Source organism: Pistacia vera, unplaced genomic scaffold (assembly GCF_008641045.1).
Source record: "Pistacia vera cultivar Batoury unplaced genomic scaffold, PisVer_v2 Contig265, whole genome shotgun sequence".
Classification (NCBI taxonomy): domain Eukaryota; kingdom Viridiplantae; phylum Streptophyta; class Magnoliopsida; order Sapindales; family Anacardiaceae; genus Pistacia; species Pistacia vera.
The window spans coordinates 737554-765404 of NW_022196074.1; the positions used below are offsets into that span (position 1 = coordinate 737554).

The 27851-nt window shown below is 34.5% G+C and overlaps 5 protein-coding genes across 5 annotated transcripts; 3 read left to right on the forward strand and 2 right to left on the reverse strand.

Moving 5' to 3' along the window:
* The first annotated feature begins 1809 nt into the window (after positions 1-1809).
* LOC116133056 (protein TIFY 8) lies at positions 1810-7264 on the forward strand. The gene is made up of 6 exons (XM_031418720.1): positions 1810-2291; positions 3080-3240; positions 3351-3805; positions 3905-3992; positions 6564-6792; positions 6885-7264. The coding sequence occupies exons 1-6, from the start codon at positions 2081-2083 to the stop codon at positions 6944-6946; spliced, it is 1206 nt and encodes a 401-aa protein (XP_031274580.1). The 5' UTR covers positions 1810-2080; the 3' UTR covers positions 6947-7264.
* A 752-nt stretch (positions 7265-8016) lies between these two features.
* Positions 8017-11463, forward strand: LOC116133108 (putative pentatricopeptide repeat-containing protein At4g17915). Its single transcript, XM_031418778.1, has 4 exons — positions 8017-8144; positions 8293-9818; positions 10228-10322; positions 11199-11463. The coding sequence occupies exon 2, from the start codon at positions 8345-8347 to the stop codon at positions 9728-9730; it is 1386 nt and encodes a 461-aa protein (XP_031274638.1). The 5' UTR covers positions 8017-8144; positions 8293-8344; the 3' UTR covers positions 9731-9818; positions 10228-10322; positions 11199-11463.
* Positions 11464-11854: 391 nt separating this feature from the next.
* Positions 11855-12790, reverse strand: LOC116133008 (agamous-like MADS-box protein AGL75). The gene has a single exon (XM_031418685.1). It carries the CDS (start codon positions 12788-12790, stop codon positions 11912-11914), a length of 879 nt encoding a protein of 292 aa, XP_031274545.1. The 3' UTR covers positions 11855-11911.
* Positions 12791-17948: 5158 nt separating this feature from the next.
* On the forward strand, positions 17949-19851 carry LOC116133111 (gibberellin 3-beta-dioxygenase 1-like). Its single transcript, XM_031418781.1, has 2 exons — positions 17949-18504; positions 18985-19851. Exons 1-2 carry the CDS (start codon positions 18035-18037, stop codon positions 19523-19525), a joined length of 1011 nt encoding a protein of 336 aa, XP_031274641.1. The 5' UTR covers positions 17949-18034; the 3' UTR covers positions 19526-19851.
* Positions 19852-20798: 947 nt separating this feature from the next.
* Positions 20799-24242, reverse strand: LOC116133097 (coiled-coil domain-containing protein 93-like). Its single transcript, XM_031418764.1, has 8 exons — positions 23912-24242; positions 23656-23823; positions 23490-23569; positions 23063-23102; positions 22848-22955; positions 22543-22623; positions 22108-22230; positions 20799-21457 (listed from the first exon to the last, which is right to left on the reverse strand). The coding sequence occupies exons 1-8, from the start codon at positions 24053-24055 to the stop codon at positions 21410-21412; spliced, it is 792 nt and encodes a 263-aa protein (XP_031274624.1). The 5' UTR covers positions 24056-24242; the 3' UTR covers positions 20799-21409.
* Between the last annotated feature and the right edge of the window lie 3609 nt (positions 24243-27851).

Consider the following 27851-nt stretch of genomic DNA (forward strand, 5'->3'; position numbering starts at 1 on the left):
GATNATATATATATAAAATAAAGGGGTTCTGGTTGTGCAGTGTCCAGCAGTTGACACATAGAATAGATGTTGAACCAGATAAGGATTTAATTAAGATTTGTATGGATGTAATTGATGATTAGTGTTTATAATATGAACCAGATAAGGATTTAGTTAAGATTCGTGTGGATGTAATTGATGGTTAGTGTTTATAATATGTTGATAGTGGAGAAAATGAGAAATTTGGTAGTACTAAGAAAGCAAAATGAGAGAGCATTATCTCATCATACAAGTAGGTGTTTAGTTATTAGCAGATAAAATGATTCATCCAAAAATACGAAGTGGTATCATGTCATTGTGATCCTGTGGACACCCACATATGATTATGAATATGCCAGAGATTGGAATGGAAAAGTGTTGCTTTATTTATTTAACAAAATTACCCTTCAATTATAGAATCCAGTGACCCATTTTAAATATATAATCACAAATTACAGTGGTAAGGCTTCTTAACTTGAATGATATAAAAATCTTGAAGTTAGATTCTTGTCCGACAGACAATATGAGAACCTGGATGAAAACGAAATAAAGAAGGCAAGAATTGTTGAAGCAATTATGCGACATTGAAGTGGTTGAGGTGGTAAAAGAAAGCGAGTGACAAGGGCAATTTTGGTAAGAAAATAAATAAGGTGGTTTACACGAAAGCCAGAGTGGAAAATGGAGGGGCAATAACGGGTAGTGGTGGGAGCAGCAGCAACGATTGAAATGTAGTTCAAATTCGAATCAATCTCTCCCTCACTCGCTATCTAAAACCCATTAATTTCTTCATTCTCCACTACTATTTCTCACATTTTACTTCATTTTTTTTTAAGATCCTCTTGCTTTTTCATCCACGAATTCTAGATTGTTTTTTTTTTTCTTATTAGTTTATTCAAATATTAATTGTTTTTCAGATGCATTTTACAATGAAATAATTGTTTTTTTTTTAATAATTAGGGTGTTGCATGTATCTTAACTAATTTATTAAGTCGATTAAACACTCTATCGACTTAATAGAGCAAGTTATAAACTAATTTTTTGAGACTATTAAACTCTTTGCAAGCTTAATGAGTTAAGTAAATCATAAATATAATCAATAATTATTTTATAAAACTCGAATACAAGACTTATAAATAATTTATCTAAATAATTACGGTCTTATCATCGAATTACAAATCAAGTGGTTGACATAATAAATTTGTGAGCAAACAGGAGAAAACTACAACTAGTTCTATCTTAAAGTATCAAATTAATGATGAAATCTTTAAATGAAGTTTGCGTCAATATTTCAAATAATTAGTATTTGTTGGTAATTAATTTATTAGAAATGGGTATTAATGCCATAATATTCAATATCCTCTCAATCTCACGTCGTATATTAATTTCACTTTCTGTCTGGGTTTCTCCCTCTTTTCTCTCTCTTTGTAAGAAGAAAACAAAAACACACACAACTCGCGCACATACTCGTGCACATACTCGCGCACAACATTTATTCTTTCTCAAGAACAAAAAACAACACAACACCCAGAAAACGCACGGACACAGAGAGAGAGAGTAAAAAAAAAAAAAATTNTATTCAATATCCTATCATTCTCACATCGTATATTAATTTCACTTTCTGTCTGAGTTTCTCCTCTTTTCTCTCTCTTTGTAGGAAGAAAACAAAAACACACACAACTCGCGCACATACTCGTGCACATACTCGCGCACAACATTTATTCTTTCTCAAGAACAAAAAACAACACAACACCCAGAAAACGCACGGACAGAGGAGAGAGAGAGAGAGTAAAAAAAATAATTAAAAAAAAAAAAGGGCCAGTAAATTGAACTACACAGCACAACTGAGAAAGAACCTTTTGCTTTTTAATGCTCCCCTGTTTCTCTCGCATTGAAAAGAGTCTTGATTCTCTCTTTATCAAAAATCGTGTTCTCTTTTCTTTCGTTTACTTACTCTTTTTGTTACTGTTACTGTGTTGTGTTTTGTTTTCAGAAGAAGAGAAAGGAAGCTATAAGCTATGAAGCAACATGAAGTGATAATGGTTGAGATGATGATGTTAAAGAAATGGCGGTGCTGATAATGGCTCAACAAACCAAAACAAATTGTAACAATGCCACTACTGACCAAGTGAAGCCAATGTTATATGATTTTCTGGGCATGAAGCCCACCGATTCTCCCCCTGTCGTTTTGCCTCCAAAACACGCCGTTTCAGAGCCCTCTCCTTCCGCCTCTGTTTCCCTTGGCGCTTCTTCTGGTGTTGCTGATCTCACCTCTGGTCAGTTCCTTTTTTTACTCTCTCTCTCTCTATATATGCATTTTTGTGTCTGCATATTTTTTTTCTCCTTTTTTATGTCTTTTTTTTTTTATCTTTGTTTATTGAAGTAAAAACTTTGTCTTTTGATCTCTAGTTCACTGTTTGTATTTGTGATGTATTAGGTAGCTTTGATTTTCATTTAAGATGTAAAAATCTGTTTGCTGTGTTTGTTATGGATTAGTTTTAATGAGGTCAGTGAAGGGGTTGTTAGCTTTTACTCGGTCTTGTATTTTATTTGGTTTCATTAAAAGTTTCCGTTGGAGTTTCATCTTTAAGTGGGCAAGACGAATTTCACTGAAGAGTTTTAGCTCTTTGGGGACTAAGTTTTTAATTTTTATCCTATTTTCTTTAGCCATTTTCTCAAGGAGTTTGCTAATGTTTTGTCTCCTTTTTCCCTCTAAACAAGGTTGCTTTGCAATGTAGTGTTTCGTGTTTTCGTTTGCTTAGTATTATTACTTCTTGGGAAATTCAAAAGCAGTTGAAAGTATTTACGTCATTGAAAAATTACTTAGTAAAGTATCTCGCTCCTATGTAGATCTCAAGGTGTAATCTTTGTTTAATTTTATTCGTGTTCTTATTCTTTTTACTGGGTTTTCGCCAGCTGCCTCAAGAAGTGGACAGTACTGGTATTGAAGTTTATCTCTTGTAATTGCATTGTCAAAATAGAAGTACGCTTTTGAAATGTTTATATATTCTTGTTTTGGACTAGATATGAAAATCTAAGTTTGATTCCTTCATCAATTTTGTAGAAAGACAGGCTGGAAATCATCTTGAGGGGGTTCCATTTTATGGTACAAGGAGTGACATTTCTGGAACTGAGATAAGCAACAGATTAGTAGGAAGTAAGCGAAGTAACTTGGAATCGGCCTTCATGGGTCATGAATACCCTGAGGGACTGCATTTGATGAAGGTATGTGTTGGCATATATAATGTTCATCTTCTTTCATTCTTATGCAAGTTAAGAACCTCCATTTTTGGCACTAGTTATTATTTTTACTAATGATTGTTGTTTGTGTTCAGCTACTCAGAAATGGGGCAGGAGGAGAACGAACAAGAAGGTCCAATGATGACGAGGTCCTCTGTGGTATGCAGCAATTGAGGCCAACTTCGGCATCTCTTATATTACAGCCTTCAGCTAGCAGTAGAATGGATCCCAATGTTTCTAGATGGGAGCGAACTATTCCCATCAATGCTAGCCCTGCTGTACAGTATCATCCACGTGGGGGTCAGTTGGTGCCTTTTATGCATCAAGTAGTGCCAAACAGGTTCAAGGATGTCAATGCTGGTCCTTCAATTATCTCTCAATCAGCTGCTGATGAAGGATCTAGAACTGGGATTAAAGGTCCTGACATTTTGAGTTCTGTCAATGCCACTGGCGGTGCATCTGAGAAGAACTCATCTGTACTTCTGCAAGGTGGAACCAGGCCAAAGTCTGGGACACTTATTTCAGAGCCAGAGTCTTCTACTCCTCCAAGGTGAATATCATGTTTCAGCATATACTGTGCTGTTTCTTGTTTTCCACTGTTTTGTGTTGAAATGAGCACTTGATGCTGAACATTGTGAATGTGGTACAGTCGACAGGGATTAGCATCTGCTAGCCGGCAAATGACTATATTCTATGGAGGTCAAGCTCATGTTTTTGATGATGTCCATCCAAATAAGGTTTGTTTTCTAGTTGTTTGAAAATACTTTCTGCATTTCTGTTTAATGTTAATGGTTTCTGTTACCTTTTATGTTAAGGGACTTCTGGTGCTTTCTGAGCAAAGATCTATATCAGTTCATATGAGAAAATTATCTGACAGATAGTTATATAATTAATAGCAGCTTGTTTGACTTGTTGCAGTTTCCTATGATTATATGTAAAATTGCAAATTTTTAGTTTCTTATCAAAAGAAAAATCTGTGGAATTGCACAAGCAATGCGCTATGAACATCTTTTGCTCCAAATTGTATAAAAAAGCATGGTTTGGCTTTGATATTGTTTCTACTTATACTCTTGATTATTTCTCTGAAGCCTGCAATGTACCATTAAGCGTCACAAAACAGTGCTTGCACCAGTAACCATGCACATGTTCAAATTTTGGCTATTTGATTGGAAGCCCACTTTTGAAGACTGTTTAGTTAGTAAGAATGTCTGATTCTATTGTTTTATGGTTAAATAATAAATCACGAGCAATGTAGAATATCAAACCTTATAATATGAAGAGAAGTTATGTTGTGAAGCAGTCCTCTGGTGACAGTTTTTATTTTGCTATGTTGGTTCCATCATTAAAGAGTCAGTTTCTATTCTATTTTATAATAACTTTTATTTTTTTTATTTTTTTATTTTCTTGTAGTTCTATCAAATTGAAAGGTTTTTAACTTCTTTACACTTGATACCATCATAAGCTTATTGTTGCAGGTCATGCATTAAGTCACCTCATACTTTCTTAGGTCAATTGCAGGTTTCTCAATCACATCCTCCTTAGTTAAGTTGTCACTTATTTCTTCTAAGGCGTAGTTGTTGCTTAGAAGCCATCAGTTAATGTCTGGCTATATGAGCCATAGGTTTTTCCCTTCTCAAGCTTAGTAACTTCAACTTAGTCTGACAGATGTGAAATTTCCTTGGTGATGCCATGGAGCTGTATTACTGCCTTGAGGTCCTCAGGATGACCTTGACCGTGTTTTTGGGATGACATGTTTTAGAAAGCTTTTAGTTGTAAAAATTGCCTGATTTGATGCCAATCATTACAGTCTGGTGCTTTTGATAATGGAAACTGTAGAGTGTCACTGGATAGGAAATTGACATGTTTCTAACATTGTCAAGTTATTACGATTATTATTTATTAACGATGCAGCCCTTCCCCTTGCACAATCACAAATTAAATTCATTCCCCTTCAAGATTATATGGGTGAGAGTTGCCATAGATCTAACTAACTAGGCTATCCTCTTGTGGTTATCCATATGTTAATGCACAGATGATGTGTACATTCTGAATTTACAAATTTACAGCAAAGGAGGCATAGAAGGTAGAAATGGAGGCAATTAATGATAATGGTACATCTACAAAGCAATCTAGATGGAGAAAGAGGGCACCACTAACAAGCAACCATTCTTAAGGCTTTATGGACTGACCTTGTTTACATTCCATTGAAAAGCTTTTTAAAATTCAAACAAGAATAAAACATTTTTTTGTCTGATTAGCTGATTCTGGTGAAGTCAAGAATAGAAGGGCAGTTTTAGCTTTTAGTAGTTTTCCTCCCAATGAACTTGAATAAAAGGTTGCAAATGCAGTTTGAAGTATGTCCCATGCAACATTTCATGTCATTGTTTATGTGACCTATTTGGTTGCTCTTCTTGTTATTAGGTGTATTCTTACCATTGTGTTAGTTTTTTTTTCTTATGATTGAAGTCAGATGCAGTAACTAATCCTGTTGCAAGATACTTTGGAGCAAAAAATTTCTTTTGGTGTCCAGCAATGTGCATGACCAACCAACTTTTATGACTTCACTGTTGGCATGCAAGTACAAAGTGAGTGGGCTTGCATAAAATTCTCCTACTACTACTGGGAGTTGATTTTATGTAGCTATATACAAATTGCTCCAGAGTACGTGACTTGTGGAGGAAAGTACTTTTTGTGTCTGTTTCATCTCTCACTTTTAAAAAAGTTAATCCATAATATTATAAATGGAAGAGAAAAGTCCATAATTTGACTTTTACCATCCTAAAATTGCTGGCTTAGTATCTGAGATGAAGAAGTCATTTCTTCACTTTAATAGGAGAGGTTTCTCATTTTCCATGGTGAGTACTCAACTTGAAGGGGTGAAGTTAGTATTGCTTGAGGTGCTAGAGAGTGGTTGTCCAGTGTCTCAATTTCCTCCTTTTGAATAATTAGTTATGTTTCATAGCATGAGACAGTGGCTTACTATTTCCTTTACTATGTCAGAACAAAAAGGAGGTTTCTGAAGCAACTTAAAATAATCAGTTTTTGGTGCTTGACGGGCATTTTAATAGCTACTTTAGACTGGAATCGTTTATTTAGACTACTGTGGGATGTTTGTTAAAGTACATAGTTTGCCAACTTCTAGGTTAGACAGTCGAAGACATGCCTGCTATATCCATAAGATGGATTTCTTTCCCCGCTGATTTTGACACACTTTTGTTGTCTTAATATTTTATTCTCGCTGTTTGACGATGAAATCATTATTTACATTGCAAGCGATGACTACCTGGTTGCTGCCTGATTACTTTCAGGCAGATGTTATAATGGCCTTAGCTGGATCAAATGGAGGATCGTGGTCAACAACCTACTCACCAAAATCTACTGTGAGACCTGTCGGTGAAAATTTCTTGCCCAGTGGAGATCCCGAAGCACGTGTGGCAGGTACCATGGCATTACCACAGGAACTTCGTGGGAGGTTATCTGTGACGGGTAATGCTAGTCATGGAAGTGGCTCTGGTGACAGAATTTCGACAGCCACAGGTGATCCTTTATCTTTTAATTATGTTGTAAAACAGTTTGTTTATTTTCATATAATTCATAAGCAGTTATGGTCATTGATTGGTGGAATGTAGGTTTTACAAGAAATCCAGTTCAAGCAGCAGAGCCTAGTACTGAAGAGAAAAGAGAGAAATAATTAACGTTAAAGAGAGTAATAGGAAGTGTAATGTTGTTAAAAGAGATTGAAATTAGCAGAAGAAGGTGTCTCTGTATTGTGGTTTATGCTTCAAATTTTCTGTTGTTTTAGTGTTTTTTGGGGTAAAGAGAAGGGAGAGGTTTGTTCCATCTTTGTTTACAGACCCAATTAAGCTATCAATTCACCATGTGATTCAGATACAGATATTTTCAAGCTGTATGCATTTTTTATCATTGAATTGGAGTGCCACTTGTAATACTGGCATGGTGCTGCCACATTTGAAAATTAGAGGAGTAGGACATGTCGTATTTGAAAATTTGAATGGGACGACCTTGATTCAGTTTTCAATTGTTACCATGATCCTTGAAACTTTTTTATGGTGATAAACATGAATTAATATTTTCATCATAATTATTAATTTAATTGATGATTTTTAAAGGAGGATATTTCAAACTTTTCATTCCACATCATATTTCAAATCATCATCGAATGAGTAACGTCACAATCTACTCTTTGCTTTTTAAAACCTCTACAAAATTAAAGGAAATTAAAATAATTTGATTTTTTTTAGAAAACCAAAAATTCAAAAAACACCTTCATTTAAAATAAAAATCTAATTTGAAAACCTTAAACTCAGCATTTAAAGATAATTAATTTTAGTTTTTTAGTTTTTTTTTTTTTTATATTTTAATTTTAAAAAATATATTTGAAATTATATGCCCTGTTTGTTTCACTATTTGGAATCATTTTTATGTTATCCTATTTGGATTAAAAAACAGAATATATATCTGTCTACTTATTAGAATCATTATTCTGAAAATCAATCCGAATCAAATTTATTTTTTATCTACATTTTCTAGAAGTTGTTTGATAGTTTTATCACTTAAAGATCAAAATGGGTATTTTCTTCTTTTACCACGAAAATCTCACGGGGAGGAAAAAGTAATTTTTTTCAATAATTTGGGGTCTAGGTGAATTTTCTAAATTCGAGGGGTTTTAACCTTTCTTTTGCTCAGCATACCCTCTTCACCTGTGCATTTCTGAGAAATTTAAAGCGAGAGTATTGAATCCTTAGAACATCATCCCGCATAAATCTCAGTCTCGCCTTGCATTCTCTTCACATCGGGGTGCTATTGCGGTCAATTAACGGCCGTTTGGCACCGCCGAACCTCTTTGCCTGCGCATTTTTCACCTTACTGTAAGTTCAATTTGTTGTTTTGATTCTAGACATTAATGGTGAAAATGGTAGAGTTGTACAATTGTATTATTGAACCGTTGCATTTGATAAAGTTCTTAAAATTACTAAAACATTATTGGTATAGTTTCTGATGCATGGAACTGTACAGTTTTGCAGGTTATGCCGTTGTGTTTTTGATGTTGATTGGGTTGTTGTAAAGAATGGTTCGTTGTTTATCAGGTAGATTATCAACTAAGTTATTAAATATATCAATAGCATCTTTCTGCAAAGCGCAGAGATTGGAGAAAGCTGAAGGGCTTATAATTGACGGTATAAGATTGGGAATACTCCCTGATGTTGTAACTTATAACACTTTGATTGATGCTTATTGTCACTTTGTTAGCGTAGATGCAGCTTATTTTGTTCTTGACCGAATGAGGGAAGCGGGAATTAGCCCAAATGTTATTACTTATAATTCTTTGATAGCTGGTGCCACCAGGAAGTGCCAATTATCACGTTCATTGGATCTGTTTGATGAAATGCTTCGAATGGGTATACCTCCTGATACGTGGAGTTACAACACGTTGATGAATTGCTTCTTTAGATTAGGTAAACCGGAGGAAGCCAATAGGCTGTTTCGTGATATTTTACTGGGTGATTTGTCTCCCAGTGCAGCTACATTTAACATCATGATTAATGGACTCTGCAAGAATGGCTATACAAATAATGCCATGACGTTATTTAGGAAATTGCAGGCATATGGATTTGTTCCCCAAATAACTACATATAATAGTCTTATAAATGGGCTTTGCAAGGCAAGGCGATTGAAGGAAGCAAGGTGTATTCTGAAAGAGCTTGGGGAATCAGGTCATTTTCCAAATGCCATAACGTACACTACAGTTATGAAATGCTGCTTTAGATCTAGGAATTTTGACCAAGGGTTTGAGATATTGTCAGAGATGAAGAGTAAAGGATTTACATTTGATGGATTTGGTTACTGTACAGTGATTGCTGCATTAGTTAAGACAGGTAGGATACAAGTGGCAACTGAATATATGAAGGAGATGGTTAGCAATGGTATTCAACTTGATATTGTTTCTTATAACACCCTAATTAATTTATATTGTAAAGAAGGTAAATTAGAAGCTGCATTTAGGTTACTGGATGAGATAAAGAAAAGAGGTTTGGACTGTGACGCTTATACCCACACTATTATGATTGATGGGTTGTGCAAGGCACGTAATATCAAGGGTGCCCAGCAACATTTGGCATACATGAATACAATGGGCTTTGATTCAAACTTGGTGGCCTACAACTGTGTGGTTGATGGGTTGTTCAAAGTTGGTCAGATTGATAATGCAATGAATATGTTTGAATCAATGGAGATAAAGGATTCATTTACTTACACCTCTGTGGTGTACAACCTTTGCAAGGCTGGTAGGTTTCATTTTGCATCCAAGCTCTTAATAATTTGTTTAAGAAGTGGCATGAAAATTCTGAAGTCTGCTCAACGTGCTGTCCTTGATGGTCTTCGTGATTCTGGATATATAGCAGAGGCAAAGAAGCTTCGGTCTAAAATTCGTAAGGCCCGGTTACTACATCATTGAGTTGGATATGATCATTGTGTTGCGAGCTGGAAGTTGGTTTTTACTGCCAAATTTGATCTATACAAAGATCCAGTTTGTTTGGAGTGAGGTATTCAATGCAATGTATCTCTGCCCTGTTGTTGTTTATGAACATCTTTTGTTTGAGCCAACAATGCTTACTGAATCAATATGCATGGGTTATCTAACAATGGATGTTACTTTGCTGAGAAAGCTGTTTGGCATGCTTCCTGAAATGCGGACAATCTCCAGGAAATTGTATAGTAGGTAAACCATAAGTTATGGTTCCTGCATCTGTTGATGAACTTTCAACCCAAATTAATGCCGTTATGTATGCATAACTGGTTGATAGACTTCCTTTGAGTTCTCGAATTAAAAATCAAATATTTTTAAAAGGTAGCATATTAGTACATTTATTTATCTATTTCTTTAAAGGCATTTCTTCTTCTTTAGTTGCAATGCAAAAAATTTTAATCAGAGTGTTGTCTTGATTCTGGCAGGTGCAATGGTTGGTATTATTGTAAACCCTCTGTAAACAAACCTCAATATATTTGACCACTATTGGTGAGGAATTCTGTTAGAGGTCCTATTTCTGGTGAGTGTAGTGATTATTTTCTGACCCGAAAAGCTTTAAAAAAAATTCATTCTTGTTGGTTTTATATTTTTGTTTGAAAAACAAAAAAGCTTAGGAGAGTTGTTGTACATGCTGGCTTTATAATATGTGATTCTCTGAAGCAGAATGTGTCAATTTGTGATACCAATAAATCCTCTAAAGATTTATATGGTATATGCGTCTATATGATTAAGTCTCTGTTGATCATAGGCCATTTACCTTTGCACAAGCTGCAGAGCTTTAGGGGGTTGGTAGCTGCTATGGGAAGTAACTTCCATATATGTGAGGTTATTTCAATTTCAGTAACTAAATATACATTTTCTTGAGATATTGCTTCAGAGGTTTATGACATCTTTTTATCTTTAACAAATTACATGCCTTTATGGGATTTCTTGGCAACGCATTTGCAGAACAGTTAATGGCTGATAGGAAGATCTGTTTATAACCATAGAAAATAATATACTAAAAGAGTTTGTTGGCTAGGTTCTGAAATGCGTGATTAGGGAAGCTGCTTAGAAGTATTCAAGAGTAAACTTGATAGGTAACTAGGTAAGAGTAGTGAGAATTAAGCCTGTGAAATGGTGAGGCCCTTGATTTCTTGCTGTTGGATATAGATATTATATATCTGATGAATTGATATGGACTAACACAAATTTTCCATTATGTCTTTTTATAAAAATGCGGTACATAAGTCAGTTTCTTGAATGATCTTATGAAACTGACTGACTATATTAGCTGATCGATTGATGAGTGGAAGATCAGAGTTTTTGGAACTTGTTAAAAATCTTGGGTCTATAGAGTCCAAATTAAGCTTCCTGGCAACAGCTGTAACCTCTTCTTTGTTCTTATGGGCTGCAGGATTCTTCCGGACTGTGAAGTTGTATTGAGAGCTGCAGCTGTCAAGCAGGGATGATATACAAGGCATATTCCTTACATGATTTGCCAACATTACTTTATATTTATAAATTCATTAAATGATACACAGTACAAATACTCGGTTTCAAAGATGGAAAATTGTATCAGTTGAAACTCAAATTTTACCCATTAGATTCCAGAAATGCTGCTTCTGTGGGTTAATTTTAGACAAGGAATGTTCATTCATTGTAAGTTTGTAACTGTAAATAGTATCATAATGAAAATTTAATCAGATTATCAGCGTATCAGTCTATTGTAGCTATTGAATGCCATGAAAACAAATTTGATTATTAAAATTGGGTTAATTCGCAAACCAAGTGAGGATTGTAACATGAACAGTGCTGATCTGGGTTACAGTGTTTGATTGAAACTAAAGATGAAAATTTGAGGATGACTTCCCATCTTTTTTATCAAGATTCCTCGTTACTTAAAAATAATAAGGTAACTGATTTGAAATTTCCCCAATGGTGAATATGTCTTGTTGCTAAAAAGGTTATTAGGGTTTCAAACTCCAAACATGGAAATTAAGTATGTTTTAATCATGACAGCGAAAGAATAATCAATAATACATATACTACCCAAAACAGTTAAGTCTACTAACTAGAGAGTCTGCCTTTTGCTCTTGATCTTGGATGAGAAAATTGCTTGAAATTGCATCACTGAGCAGACTTGTTTGAGAATCGCCATGGTTGCCTCATTGAGATGGGCAAAACTTCATGCAGCGGAGTTGTTGATGTTTGGCAAAACATGGATTCGCCATAATTTGAACAACTGTCGATACTTTCTTCCCTGAAGCCAAATTTTTCCTGTGTCCTCAAACCCATATTTGCAATTGCATGTCCATACCCCGAAGAAAAACCTCCATTAAGAAAAAGATTATTTTTAATATTAACCCCAAAATCAGAGTTACTTCCAACAGCTGCTGCACAAACTTGTTGATTAGAGGAGCTTTCACCACCTAACAAAGGAGAAGGACGCATTAATGGTTGGTAACTCTGTATATTAAGAATATTTAGGTCTGACTCTGTATTATCTCCATTGTAAACTTGAACTGCTTTTTCAAAATTCTTGGTTTGGAGCAACCTAATTTTGTCCCTCAAACTCACCAACCTTGATTCCAAGAATTCAAACAAACACACCAGTTCCTTCTCGTCTGACAACTCCCTCAACTTTGCTTCCCAACTTGAAAATAAGTTGTCAATGTCTTGGTTGGATGCCTTAATTTTCTTTACTTCTCGCTTGATTTTTCTCTCTTTCTTATTTTCCACCTTATTGTTCAGTTTCTGTTTCTTCCTGGTCAAGAAACCAATGAGGTTGCAATTGTGCTTAGCTTTCTGTTCTGCTCTCACACTGAGTGGTGCTTTCACCTCATTGATTAAGTGAAGAACCTCTCTCTTATTCTCTGGCCATGTTACCACCTCCCCATCATGACCAAAGCACACCATGCAAACTTTAACATCACATAGTGTTTCTAGCTGGGCAGCCTTGTTCTTCAAAGTTGATATTCTTTTATTTAACTTCTGGGCAGAAGCCATTTTAACACAACAAACAAGAGGAAGAAGAAACAATGCCAATAAATCAGATTGCAGCACGGACATCAATATATAGGAAAAAAATCACTTTATTCCTAATTTGGTTTTGATTTGTTTTTATTATTTCCTCTTTTTTCTTATTTTATGAAAACTTTTATATATATAATTAATATGTATAAATTTATTGAAAAATATCAAGTTTATAACTAAATCTCACAACCTTTTCTTACAACTCTAATATATCTGGCAGTGTCACATCAGCTCTTACTCCTTAAAAAAGTCATTCCTCTTGTAAAGAATGAGGCTCCTTTTGGCTCATTATTAGATAGGTTTTAAAATAATCTTTTGAAAAAGATTAAATTGGGTGGGTATTACGATGTAGAATTTTAAAAATTAACAGAAATACCTATATATTTATTTATTTACTAAACCCCGATAATAAAATATTCAAAATTAACAAAAACATCCCCAATCCACTCAAAAATAAGGACAGTCGGCCACCACCGCCGGAGGGTGGCCGGAGTTGCCTTATCGGCTTATGACCGGCTCGATCTTACCGGTCATGCACCGATATGGTCTTTTCCAGCCAGATCTAGCTCTATTTGGTTGTCAACGACGGTCAAAGATACGGCCGTCGTTGATGACTGTCTACGGCCAAAGATCTAGCCGTTGACAGTCAGATCTTTGGCCTTAAATCTGGCTTGAAAATCTGGCCGTGGATCTGGTCTGAAAAGGCTAGATCGGCATATTATTGGCCAGATTCAGCCGGTAGTGCCCTATTACACCAGATTTCGGCCAGCTTCCGACAGTGGTGGCCGGAATATGGTAAATTTGGGTTATTGGAGTGTTTTTGTCAATTTTTAAAATTTTTTTTGGGGATTGTTTAATTAAATTAATTTTTTTTGTAGGATTAAAGGAAATTGAATAATTTATAAAACTATTTTGAAAATAGGTGAAATAAAGTTAACTTTTCTGGGAAAACTTAGTTTTCCCAATATGTGAACTAAACGGAGTCTGAATGTTCCCTTATTATGAACGGTCATTAAAAATGATTATTTCTTATTTATGATCATTTTTCTTATGAGTAACGATCATTCATTTATAAGAAATAACCATTCTTTCAGTCTAATTAAAATCATTTTAATGTGACAGCACTAACGTTAAAGGATTATAAGAAAAATCGGTGAGAGAAGACGATTGGGTAGCATTACTCAAATTTATCCTATGAAAAATTTCAAATCTTGATGAACGTTATCATCCATTACGAGGGCTGTCAAACTCAACAGAGACGTTGGGCGGCTTTTTTGGGCCCCCGTTTGAAGTTATATTGGGCTGAGTGATGTAATATTAGAGGAAGCAGTGGCAGGTAAACAGAAGAAGATAAACATCGTTTATAGAGTGAGGATTTGATTAAGAGTGAGTGATAAGTCATAGAATAAGACAAATTGGTTTGATTGGTAACTTTAGCTTCGTCTTTTCGGTCTGCAAATCCTATATTTTATATATTAATTCTTTGTAATATGTGATGACAAGAGCAGTGATAGGGTACTCGACAAATCTACACTTACACTGATTGAAATTAGCATCACGAATTACATATTGGTTTTTCTTTATAATATTAATATATAATTCTAAACGTCAGTTCAGGTCAGGTCAGGTGAGGTGGGTGGTTGTAGGTCTTCTTCATCACTTCCAAATCTTTATATTTTAATATTAAGGATTTAAAATCAGGTTGAAATTTACATGTTCGTTTTTCTGATAATAATCATAAATCTATACTTATGAATGAGATTATATTATATTATCTACAAAGAGAAAAATTCTTGTTATTTCGTATATATACATTATATATTCAACGTGAAAAATGACAGTATAAATGAATTTTATTCTACCAAGTGGAGTAGTTGTTAATTCATGGATCATGCAAGGTTTGATTTCATGATTCTGGATGATTTAAATTTCTTCGTCTGCGTTTAAGTTTCTACCACAACAACAGCAACAAACATATTCCAAATTTCTAAGAAGACAAAAGGGTAAGTGTGTTTGAAAGCTATTTGAGCAGTTAGCAGCATAAACAAGTAAACAACTCCTTTGAATTTGAATTTGTTCAGAAAATTTCTGCACTCATCATGAATTACTTGACCCTTAGAATAGTCTAATGAAATGTGTGTATATTATTCTCCTCTCCACAAGGTCTCTCTGGCTCTGGTCAGATATATAATTCATTTAGTCTTACAGGTAGGTGTATATATTTGGATTCTAGCAAGTGTGTGAAATTCAAGGTATTTGCAGGGCCAACAAAAAGTAAAAAAGAGAAAAAGAAAAATGGCTAGCCATGTAGTTAGTCTTCTTAAGGCACTCCCTCTTCTGACTTAAACCAACTATCGATATCTCAATATTCAAGCTCTTCGCTGGCACTCAAGCTGTCGGCAGATCAAAAGCAGGTGCCACGGATTCATACGGTAATGGCTAACTTGGTGGCTTTCAATTGGTATTCATTTTAATTTAATGGTGTTCGTCCAATGTATATGTACAAAAAAATATCCCATATTTGGAGATACAAATATTCTACAAAAAAAAGATCCAATTTAATCGAAAACTCAACCCATGTGGGTTACTAACAGCTTATAGTGATGACAGGAAGAAATCATGGCCGGGTTTAGGGTTTGCGAAGATCATCAATCCAAAAAAGAAATGGGGTGAAATATTATTGCATATAATTAATGTAATGAAGATTAAGATAGATTTTTTTTGGATAATTTAAAGGGAAAAGGTTACCATGCTCAAAGTGGAGACGGGTGGGATGGGCCGAAGTTATAATCATAGTATATATATTTAATTTGCGTGTACATAAAATGGTAATGATGAGCAAGAAGAATCATATATTTTGTTTGAAATCTTTCTCTTTCTCTTTTTTTTTTTCTTTTTTTTTTTTTTTTAGGTTTAAATTCTTTAATTTGTCCACTTTTGTCCAAGGGAGGACTTGACAATCTTGAGTTACATATGAGATCTTAAGTTCAAGCTTTCCAAGCATTAATAATAAGAATGATTATTGAGATTTTTATTTGATTAATAATTCTAGAATTTTAGAGATTAGTTAAGGTGTATACAAACGGATNTTCTTCATCACTTCCAAATCTTTATATTTTAATATTAAGGATTTAAAATCAGGTTGAAATTTACATGTTCGTTTTTCTGATAATAATCATAAATCTATACTTATGAATGAGATTATATTATATTATCTACAAAGAGAAAAATTCTTGTTATTTCGTATATATACATTATATATTCAACGTGAAAAATGACAGTATAAATGAATTTTATTCTACCAAGTGGAGTAGTTGTTAATTCATGGATCATGCAAGGTTTGATTTCATGATTCTGGATGATTTAAATTTCTTCGTCTGCGTTTAAGTTTCTACCACAACAACAGCAACAAACATATTCCAAATTTCTAAGCAGACAAAAGGGTAAGTGTGTTTGAAAGCTATTTGAGCAGTTAGCAGCATAAACAAGTAAACAACTCCTTTGAATTTGAATTTGTTCAGAAAATTTCTGCACTCATCATGAATTACTTGACCCTTAGAATAGTCTAATGAAATGTGTGTATATTATTCTCCTCTCCACAAGGTCTCTCTGGTTCTGGTCAGATATATAATTCATTTAGTCTTACAGGTAGGTGTATATATTTGGATTCTAGCAAGTGTGTGAAATTCAAGGTATTTGCAGGGCCAACCAAAAGTAAAAAAGAGAAAAAGAAAAATGGCTAGCCGTGTTGTTAGTCTTCTTAAGGCACTCCCACTTCTGACTTAAACATCTCAATATTCAAGCTCTTCGCTGGCACTCGAGCTGTCGGCAGATCAAAAGCAGTTGCCACGGATTCATACAGTAATGTCTAACTTGGTGGCTTTCAATTGGTATTCATTTTAATTTAATGGTGTTCGTCCAATGTATATGTACAAAAAAATATCCCATATTTGGAGATACAAATATTCTACAAAAAAAAGATCCAATTTAATCGAAAACTCAACCCATGTGGGTTACTAACAGCTTATAGTGATGACAGGAAGAAATCATGGCCGGGTTTAGGGTTTGCGAAGATCATCAATCCAAAAAAGAAATGGGGTGAACTATTATTGCATATAATTAATGTAATGAAGATTAAGATAGATTTTTTTTGGATAATTTAAAGGGAAAAGGTTACCATGCTCAAAGTGGAGACGGGTGGGATGGGCCGAAGTTATAATCATAGTATATATATTTAATTTGCGTGTACATAAAATGGTAATGATGAGAAAGAAGAATCATATATTTTGTTTGAAATCTTTCTCTTTCTCTTTTTTTTTTTCTTTTTTTTTTTTTTTTAGGTTTAAATTCTTTAATTTGTCCACTTTTGTCCAAGGGAGGACTTGACAATCTTGAGTTACATATGAGATCTTAAGTTCAAGCTTTCCAAGCATTAATAATAAGAATGATTATTGAGATTTTTATTTGATTAATAATTCTAGAATTTTAGAGATTAGTTAAGGTGTATACAAACGGATTCGAACATTCCCTCTGATACAAAATATATATATATATAAATTGTGAATCCCATCTGGTAGCTTATTCATTGAAGCTTTCTTAATTTTATATTCAAAATTTTCCTACTTGTTGATGAGAAAACATGTCCACTTTTGTCTAATGGAAGACTTGACAATCTTGAGTTATATGAGCTCCAGAATTTGAGTTCCTATATATATATATAAATGGCGAATCCCATCCGGTAGCTTATTCAATGAAGCTTTCTTACTTTTATATATTCAAAATTTTCCTATTTCTCGTAGACAAAACATGTCCCAATTATCTACAAAAGCCGCAGTGAAAATTAGCTAAACCTCCTTATCATTGTACAAAGAGAACTGTTGGAGATGCCACCAACTTTCTGCAAAATTTTGGTCTCTCTTTTGTCTTATTCATCCCCATCATCCCATCCTTACAAATCCACAAACAGACATCAAATAAGTTCAACGGCCACCCTCATCCAACTGTATCATCTTAACCTAATATCTTTTTCTTTATTGTGATTAATCTCTTCCTATATATATATATATATGTACATCTATTATTGCACTTAACTAACAAGTACTGCTACTTCTCTTCTTCATCGTCACAAGAAAACCCTAAGCCTTGATAATAATACATATCTCTATCTCTGTACCTTCTTTACTTTACTTTACTTTCTTTCTCTTTTTACATGATATAATGAGTACTCTTTCTGAAGCTTACAGAGACTTCCCTCTCCATCTCCACCACATCATCCCTCTAGACTTCAACTCCACCAGGGCTGTGCCTGAATCTCATATTTGGCCTAAGTCTGATGATTTGATCTCATCCCATGACCATCCTTCACTTCCTGTTATTGACCTAAATGATCCCCAAGTAACGCAGCTTATAGGCCATGCATGCGAGACATGGGGTGCGTTCCAGCTCGTTAACCATGGCATTCCTTTGAATCTTCTAAAAGACGCCGAGTCTGAGACACGCCGCCTCTTCTCTCTCCCAACTAGACAAAAGTTGAAGGTCTTACGTGCTCCTGGAGGAACTACTGGATATGGCATCGCTCGTATTACTCCTTTTTTCGCCAAATATATGTGGCATGAAGGGTTCACTATCATTGGTTCACCATTTGATCATGCTAAACAACTTTGGCCTCATGACCATGCACAGTTTTGGTAAGTCCATGCACGTTCATAAAATTTATTCAAAGCTTAATTGGATGAACAAAAAAAAAAAGGGATTAACTATTATATTTTCAGATGTATTTAAAACGATTTACGTATATTTAAGTATCGAACTTATTTGGCAGCTTTTTGATTTTGGTTGAAAGTGATTTTCTGGAGTTATAATTAAGCAAAGGATAAAAGTCATTCATGCATTATAATTAACTCTCTGAAACTAATCAAAATCTTGAAGATGGTATTTTCAGGAGAGTCTTTCAATTAAATATGTTACACTGTATAAGTAACAATCTGAAACTCTCTTGAAAAGTTGCATAAAGACAGTACCTTACAGCTAATTGACATGACACTTTATAATATATATATATACATAAAATCAAGATGTTAGTCATACAGATTATAGTTTGAAAAACAAAGAAAACAGACATGCGCTACTGTGATTGTTGATTTTTGCATTCTTGCTTATTTTAACAGTGACGTCATGGAGAACTATCAGAAGAAAATGAGGATTCTAGCAGAAAGATTAACAAAGCTGATCTTCAAATCACTGGAAATATCTGAAGAAGAGTTAATCTGGGTTGACTCAACTACTGCTTTACAGCTCAACTCGTACCCTTCCTGCCCGGACCCAAATCGGGCTTTGGGTCTGGCTCCACACACTGACACATCCATGTTAACGATTCTACATCAAAGTAGCATAAGTGGCCTCCAAATTTTCAAAGAAGGGGTTGGATGGGTCTCGGTGATGCCCATTGCTGATGCACTAGTTGTCAACGTTGGTGATCTTCTTCACATTCTATCAAATGCTCGATGTCCTAACGTTCTTCACCGTGTCTTAGTGAGGGAGCGGCATAGACTGTCGATGGCTGTCTTCTACTGTCCGCCAATGGATTTTAATCTTGTCCCTGTAGCTAAGTCAGGCCAAGCTCCTAAATATCGTTCAGTGACCGAGAAAGAATTTATAAGCATAAAGGCAAAGCATCTCGAGAAAGCACTTTCTTTTATTAAACTTTAACATATATCTTAAATAAGAATGTGTGATGAAGAAATTCCCAGTTGTTGAATCAGCATAGGTTGATAAACGTCTGTAAATTTCTAAATTTATGAAGAAATTCCCAGTTGTTGAATCAGCATAGGACTCAGAAGTACTCAATATATAGTCTTTGTTGAAGTAGTTTATTAATGTATTGATGTTGGCTGAATAAATGGATAATGACATAGTTGTAAATTGAGTTCAATTATTAGGTTTAATTTTGGATATTATAGACTGAAAGGGAAGCATTTTTACATACAGACAAACGTCGTTATAAAGACATGATGTTCACAAAACAAGACTTTTACAGAAGTCTTCCATTTCACGTATCATCTGATATTCTATGTTAATCTTCTAAATAGTCTTAAATTTGTCTTGTATGTAATTAATTATTAAATATCTAAAAAGTCTTCTTTTTTTATTTTATTTTAATTATATAATCCCCAAATTGCATTAATTTATTAAAACACTTGCATGTTTAAAACATATGAATGGAATATTTCTTCCCAATTTTGGTTGATGAAAAACAGTAATCTTGAATTCTCAATTACAGTGAAAAAGATAGACACACTTTTGCAATGATAAAAATCCCATTAGAAAAGGACGAAAACCAAATATTTTGGAAGGATTCTCTTCGGACTCTCTCATGATATTGATATGCACTGTGGTCAACTAAAGCCTAATAAACCAAACATGTTATGCCACCTCAGCTCTATTGCAACTGATGTGTCATTCTCTGATTGGATTGCCCCCTCTCTCTCTCTCTCTCTCATAGCCTGCCCACACTTCATGTGGTGGCTGGAAATGTGAAAGACAAAGAGTTACGTACGTCAGTTTTTTCTTGAACCGGAAGTACTAAGGAATCTTGAAAAATCAGGGTTTGTCGATATTTGAAACATGCCAGGACAAAAACCCCCATTTCTATTTCTCCAGTTGCTAATATAGAAAGGGCAAGAACAATTGAAGCATCCCAATTTAAACTTTTTTTTAACCACAGAAAAGAGAGCTTTGTGCCGAAAGGAAACCAACTTTTTTTGCATGTACTTTAGAGCATTTTCTTTTGGATTGGACCACTTTCTTCCACTTCCATAGATAAGGTTCATATGATGGCAGCTCTTTCTAATGTGAAGTGCACATGATTTCTTTCAAAAGTGATTTCTCTAGTGCTAGCCCAACTGGATAAAACTTAAAGCAAAAACAATAAATCCCACGTTTGTTTCAAACAAAAGGCGTTTCAAGTGTACAATAAATGACAAACTTGAGCCAAAATATGCTCACCTGTCCCTGTGTTTATTCCCTCATCTGTTTAAACAGTTCCATGGGCATCAAAATCATGTACCTGGACGAGTTGCATACTTTTCATTTCATGTTCAATGCATATATGGGAAGCTTGGAAACATACCGTTGTCTGCATTTTACTCTATTACAAAAGGGGTGTCGAGAAAGTGTCGTTTACATATATCCAAACAAATTAAATGACTTTTCATTGAGATCTCAAACGATTTGTGCAGAATCACTTGACTTTAAGTTGAAGATCAGCTGTTTCCTCAAACATGACAGGAGATCCTCCAAGGAATAAGACAGTCCATTGTGGAAGACAGGTTATATGAATAAATCAAGATTTGCTTTATCTTTGAGTAAGCAGTAATCACATGACAATTTTGTTAATAGCAAATATACAAATGAAGACAAAGGTAAAATTAGCTAGACAGGGAAAGATTACAAAAATATAGATTAAGAAAAGAATGTTTTTAATCACATCAACTTTTAATGCCAACCAGACTCCCTAATTTAACAGCATGCTATCTACGATTATTGCAAGACTGACGCTCAAACATCTCACCTTCACATGAGACAGCATGGTTTCTAAACAGACCTTAGGGTTCGAAGCCTCTCATTCTTTGCACATTCCTCCTGAAAATCATAAAGCAGCAGTATAGAGACTAGAGAGTATCAGAAATTTTGCACTGACCAGTATGATAAAAACATTCCAGTAATATTACTTTGTTGTATTTCTATCTTCTGTTCGTAAGTCTCCAAAGATGAAAATGTAATGATAGGAAAATGGGATGCATATTGCATAGTCCATTTACCAAGATTTAAATTTTAAGCAACAGAATAAATGCATATCAGAGCATATAAAAGTATATCAGAGTATACTTTTGTTCTCGTTTCAATATACTTGGTTTTTGCTATCAAAAAAAAAAATCGGAGTATACATATAAAAGTATATTCCCTCAAACATTCAACATGTTCAAGTGAATCAAGTCCCTTATTCATTAATGGGAATTGAAGGCATGTATCAGCCACCATCTATCACCAACAATATACAACCTGATGAGAATATCTTCAACAAAATAAATTATAATTATAGTTGGCCTCTGTTTCTAATATATTACAAAAAGGTAAATGTAATACTTTTCTATTGAGGTGGCCTTGCCTTATTTAGAATCTACATCAGATGATATTTAACAGAGAAAAATGTAAACTATGATATGTAATACATTCTGCTGTTATAGATAAAATCTTTACAATAAGTTAAACATCATAATTAAAGTGGTTACCTGAAAAGCTTTTAAGAGAGAATGGCAACGTCTTTGCTCTGCAACTGCTGCAGCATGCCTCTCCTTGAGAGCATCACAAGCCTTCTGCTCTTCTCTTAATCCTAGTTGCACCTTCTCTAGCTTCTGCACAATAGAGGGAAAATAACTACTGCCTCAAAGTACCAAAGGTATCTTCACGAGATCAAATGAAGTTAAAAAGAAAATAGAGGATGTAAACCAGCTATTTGAACTAAGTAAAGTATAATTTATAGGTTAAAATATGATAGAGAAAATGAAATGATGTCATTCCCAGAAAATCATCCTCGGCCCAAAAGATCAAAATAATGCTGTTGGTGCCCAATTCTCAATTTTGTAGACCATAATCTTGAAGTCTAAGTATATCAACCAACAGGTTCCTCAGCATCTCCTAAGGAAATGAAAAATGAAAAAAATTACCTGTTGGCTGCCCTTTACAATTTTCTCCATCGAATCAATTAGTTTCATGCGACCAGCAGTGCTAGTAATGGCATCTTGAAACTACAGAAAGGTAGGCGAAAATTAAGTCAGAAAAGGTGAGGATCACTTGGTCATATACAAGATCTGTATTCTCCTATGCAGTATTATACACATTCTAGTTAAGTGAATTAAAGAAGGATTGCTAATCCCAAAGAGGGCTACCGTAAATTAGTGATATGAAGTTTCAACCATGACAAACAGCTAAATCTGTAGTTCAAACAAAAACTCATTAATTTGGCTTATACCTGTGAACTTATAGAGTTCAACAAAGAAGTTTCCTTCAGCATCAACTCTTTAATTTCCAGAAGAGCATTATAGGTAGCATAGTATTTCTGGGTTTTTTGATGTTTTTCCTGTATGTTTTAGCGAAAATTAAACAAGTTTTGTCTATAAAAGGTACTAATATCAACACATATAAGCAAAGATACATTCAACAAAAACATATATTCTGTTCTCAAACCTGGATATGAGTATATAGTTCCGAAAATCGCCGTTCATACCTACAAAGAGCATGTAAGAAAAGAGGTGAAAAACCCTAAATGATCAATAACTTACTCATTCCATAAGGAACCATATATTTAGAAAGGAGGCACCCAAAATTTCAAGCCAGATATGATGCAAAAGTCCATCCCCATATTCAAGTAATAGAGAATAACTCTCAGGTTGAACGGAAATTTTATAGAACAAAACAGCTATGACCAATTATTCATCATTAAACTATAAAATAGTAGAGAAATAAGATAAAAATTCAATTTCGATCAGTTATAGCAAAATAATGGTTGACTATTCCTTAACAGTTACCTACTAAAATAACGTTTAGTTGAGTTTTTATCACAGTGCAATAAATGTAATAGAACTTTGAGACAAGCCCATGAAAAGAAACATACTGGATGAGTTCTGAATGTGATGGTACATCACCAAGTTTCCTCTTTACACATAGAATATCCCTTAGTCTAGCAGCAAGCTCCTATAAAAAACACACCACATTATAGTTTACATAACAATTTAGAATGAAATAATTGACAATTTAACTCATCCTAAGATAATACGTACCCTCTTAACTAAATTCAGTTTCTCAATTGATTCATTTAAATCATCAGAGAGACTATTACTGTCATAGCCTGCTGCCAATTTTGTCTCCAATTCAATAACTTCAGCTTCCAATTCACAACGTTTTGCATTACAATTAGACTGCAAGTCAGATTCTTGCTTCTCCAGGGCCTGAAAAAATATCTTCCGAATAAATTATAAAAAGAAAAAAAAAAAAGTAATGCTAGAAAAATAATAAAAACATTAGAGCAAAAGATACCCTCAATGACTCTATAGCTGATTTCAATTTCTCAACTATTTCATTAGCATCCTCCTTATTGATTCTCTCTCGCAAACATTGAATCTCAGTTTCAATGTCAAGATTATCAATTTCTGAAGCTTCAAGATGGTCTCCAATTTCCATTGATTTAAAAGTTGATTTACTGTGGATTAGAAGAATTTAGAGACATAGGAAGTTTAACACATATCGGGACGCTGAGATATCGGCTTTCTAGGCGTGGGCGAAACAGCGGGAATTCGAGAAGATAGAGGACTGGCTGAAGATAACTCGTGGAGTCGGAGAAGAGCTCGAACTCAGCCATGGCGCTTTGACTCGATAGAGTAATAGGCCGTGTAGTTTGGGCTTCTCTGAATTTTGTTTCCCTAATGGAATGGGCTTCAAGTTTCAAGGATCCGAAAGTGTGAACAGAAATGAGGGCTGCTCTGGGCCCATTGAGCTGAATGAGTGGTAGCCAGATGGTGGCCCGTGTTTGCTAAATGTCCAATATCGATTTCGATTAACACATCTGACGGCCCATAATTCATCATACAATAAGGATTTATGTATTGAAACATGCAGAAGTTATATAAAGCTTGAAATTTTGAGTTGGTTGTGTTGTGATAAACCCAAGATTCCCAAACTCAAAACACCCAATCTCACCCAATTAATCAAGAAATCAAATGCAAAAACAAATAAGAAGACAAGGACTTTTAATGTGGTTCACTTACCCAAATTGGATAAGTTACATTCACGTTGAGTTCCAGTAAACTTGGGGCTCACTGCACTAGAGATCAAGATTCATTACAAATACAACTAGATTCGACTCAATCAAATCGCTCACTCCTTGTAATCCTCTCAAAGACTCACCCGTAACCTTTCTTATATGAGAATACTCACCAGATCCTCACAACCTAAAGGAAACACAACCCTCAAACACAATTACAACAATTGCACCAGATTACAAATCTATGAGAAACAAGAAATCAGAAAACCTAACAAGGAAGAACTCAATCGCAAAAACAGAGAGTATAGCAGGCTGTGTGATTCGACTTAATTGCATTCTTTTATACTTGCACTGTTGGAGAATCTTTGCCATTAGATTTTGCAGCAATCAACGATCAGGATCAATCTTGGAGCTTTAGAATGAAACGATATCATTTAAGTAATGCCCAACGACATCATTTTGTGCTTCACCATTTAACATTCTCTACCTTGAAGCTCTGTTGATATCTTCTTCAAATCTATGACTCCTTGAGCCACTAAATCCCTTACAAAGTGGAACCTTACATCCATATGCTTTGTCCTTTCATGGTAGATAGGATTCCTACTCAGGTGGATTGCACTCTGGCTATCTGAAAAAACAGTTACCTCTCTATCAATCAACTCCACCTCAAATAGCAGCCCCTTAAGCCACAATGCTTCTTTGAATACATTTGCTACAGTAATGTATTCTGCTTCCGTATAAGAAAGTGCCACAATGGGTTGAAGCTGTGACTTCCAACTTATGAAATTTCCTCCTAATGTGAAGTAGAATGAAATAGTAGACTTTCTTGTGTCCCTGTCCCTTGCAAAGTTAGAATCTACAAAATCCACAGGATCAAGTGTATTTCCTCTTTTCTTATATTCCAACCCAACATATATTGTACTATTAATGTATTTTAATAACCATTTCAATGTTGACTAGTGTTTTATACCTGGATTGGACATAAAACGACTAAGAAGAGAAATAGCATATGATAGGCCAGGCCTAATGCTGATCATTGTGTACATAATAGACCCTATAACATTAATATAAGTTACCTTTTCCATTCTAATTACTTTGGCATTAGACTTGGGGCATTGAGTCTTACTAAGCATAAAGTGGCTAACTAAAGGCATGGAAACCATCTTAGAATCAGACATTCCAAACTTGGAAACTAGTTTCAATAGGTAGGAGTACTACTAAAGTTTAAGTTCACAGCCCTCCCTGTTTTTGTCAATCACTATCTCTATGATCCTTTTAGCATTTCCTAGATCCTTCATATCAAACTCAGAATTCAACCTTGACTTTAAATTAGTTATCCTAGATTTTGATTTACTAATTAACAGCATGTCATCCATATAAAGGAGTAAGTATACAGACATATCAGCATTCAAATCATAGTAAAAACAACTATCATATTCACTCCTATTGAATCCAATGCTAGTAATAAAGGTATCAAACCTTTTATACCATTGTTTAGGGGCTTGCTTAAGCCCATATAAAGACTTATGCAAAAAACACACATGATTAGGGAAGTTTCTGTCAATAAAACCCACAGGTTGTTTCATGAAGATCTTTTCTTCTAAGTTACCATGTAAGAATGCAGTTTTTACATCTAACTGCTCTAGTTCTAAATTAAGATGTGCAACTACTGATAACATAATCCTAATAGTCTTATATTTTACTACAGGGGAAAAGATTTCAATGAAATCAATCCATTCCCTTTGTGTGTAGCCCTTTGCTACAAGTCTGACTTTAAATCTAAGTGGATTAGAGGGACTCATACCTTTCTTTACCTTATATAACCACCTACAATCAATTAGTTTCTGATTTTTAGGACAGGGCACCAAGGACCATGTCTCATTTACCTTCAAGGAGTGCATCTCCTCTTCCATGGCAGCTTGCCATTTATCTTTATCTCTGGACCTTATAGCTTCATCATAGCTATCTGGTTCAGATCTTTGAATTTCAGCACCTGCAACCAAAGCAGTATAGATCAAGTCAGCATATGAATACCTGGCAAGTGGTCTAATTTCTCTTCTGGTCCTATCCCTGGTCAGTTGATATTGGGACAGTGAATCATGTTGGGGCAGTTCTGGATTTTCTGCTGGATCATCCTCCGGCTCATGCTCCAAATCTGGTGTTGCAGGTATTTCTTCTTGATTTTCCAATTCAGGTTGAACTTTGACCTACTCCACCTTAATTTGTGTCCCTTGGTATTGGTCCTAACTAATGGCATCACTGGTTGAAGCACTTGCAGAATTGTTAGGAGTTTTACAAGGAAACAGATTTTCATTAAAAATTATGTCCCTGCTAATAACAATTTTGACCCCTAGTGCACTTCTTTCCCATAGCCTATTATAGGAATTCATGCCTAGAAAGGGTAAAATTGGTGTAAAACATGGTATAAGGTCATATGACATGTTATTGACACTAAAAGGGTGAAATTGTTATCTTTTATGCTTCACAACTTTTGTAACTTGAGAAGGAGTTCAAGATCTTCAACAAATTTGATGAAAATCCTCAAAGTAAAGTCCACCCAAGATGAAGAAAAGAGAGTCTACCATGAAAGCTCAAGAGAGAGATTTTCAATCTAAATGAAAATTAGATTAAATTTGGGAATATCACTTATTTATACACAAGGACAATTTTTGAAATTGTTCTCAATTCCTTGAATTAATATGAATCCTGTATTAACACTTAATACAAATTCAATATTATTTTCAAGTCCTTGAAATAATTTCAATTTAACATTAGCTCTTAATATTAAATCATTATTGATCGTAAGTCTTTGAAACAATTTCAATTTAATATTAACTCTTTAATATTAAATCATTGATTTAAACAAATTTATAATCAAGGCATATAAAATAATCCCGTTTAATATTTAACCCATTATTGAACCCAATTCAATATATATTTTAGTCCATCATTGAATCTAATCCAATAATGATCAAATTACCTTATTACCCTTGGTAAGTGCTAGCTTCCCATGAGTAATCATTTCTTACCAATACATAAATTCGGATGCACATGTTTATATGTGAACATCGTTAACCTTTAATGACATGTATTACTCTCTCTTCTTATACTTGGTTTTTAGGTGAGACCACTTAGGTTCACTGTAACCTAGTCGTGGGCCAAATATCACAACCCGATATGTTTCGTCATAGCTCTTTATGATCGAAACTCCCACCG

What these genes read in the sequence shown, in the direction of transcription:
- LOC116133008 (XM_031418685.1), bottom strand. Translation starts at nt 12,790, where the DNA reads ATGGCTTCTGCCCAGAAGTTAAATAAAAGAATATCAACTTTGAAGAAC.
- LOC116133097 (XM_031418764.1), bottom strand. Translation starts at nt 24,055, where the DNA reads ATGGAAATTGGAGACCATCTTGAAGCTTCAGAAATTGATAATCTTGAC. An exon ending in AACTGAATTTAGTTAAGAGG is followed by an intron (nt 23,570 to 23,655) that starts GTACGTATTATC and finishes TGTTTTTTATAG; the next exon opens with GAGCTTGCTGCTAGACTAAG. An exon ending in TCACATTCAGAACTCATCCA is followed by an intron (nt 23,103 to 23,489) that starts GTATGTTTCTTT and finishes TGCTCTTTGTAG; the next exon opens with GTATGAACGGCGATTTTCGG.
- LOC116133108 (XM_031418778.1), top strand. Translation starts at nt 8,345, where the DNA reads ATGGTTCGTTGTTTATCAGGTAGATTATCAACTAAGTTATTAAATATA.
- LOC116133056 (XM_031418720.1), top strand. Translation starts at nt 2,081, where the DNA reads ATGGCGGTGCTGATAATGGCTCAACAAACCAAAACAAATTGTAACAAT. An exon ending in TGTTGCTGATCTCACCTCTG is followed by an intron (nt 2,292 to 3,079) that starts GTCAGTTCCTTT and finishes TCAATTTTGTAG; the next exon opens with AAAGACAGGCTGGAAATCAT. An exon ending in GAGTCTTCTACTCCTCCAAG is followed by an intron (nt 3,806 to 3,904) that starts GTGAATATCATG and finishes AATGTGGTACAG; the next exon opens with TCGACAGGGATTAGCATCTG.
- LOC116133111 (XM_031418781.1), top strand. Translation starts at nt 18,035, where the DNA reads ATGAGTACTCTTTCTGAAGCTTACAGAGACTTCCCTCTCCATCTCCAC. An exon ending in CATGACCATGCACAGTTTTG is followed by an intron (nt 18,505 to 18,984) that starts GTAAGTCCATGC and finishes TTATTTTAACAG; the next exon opens with TGACGTCATGGAGAACTATC.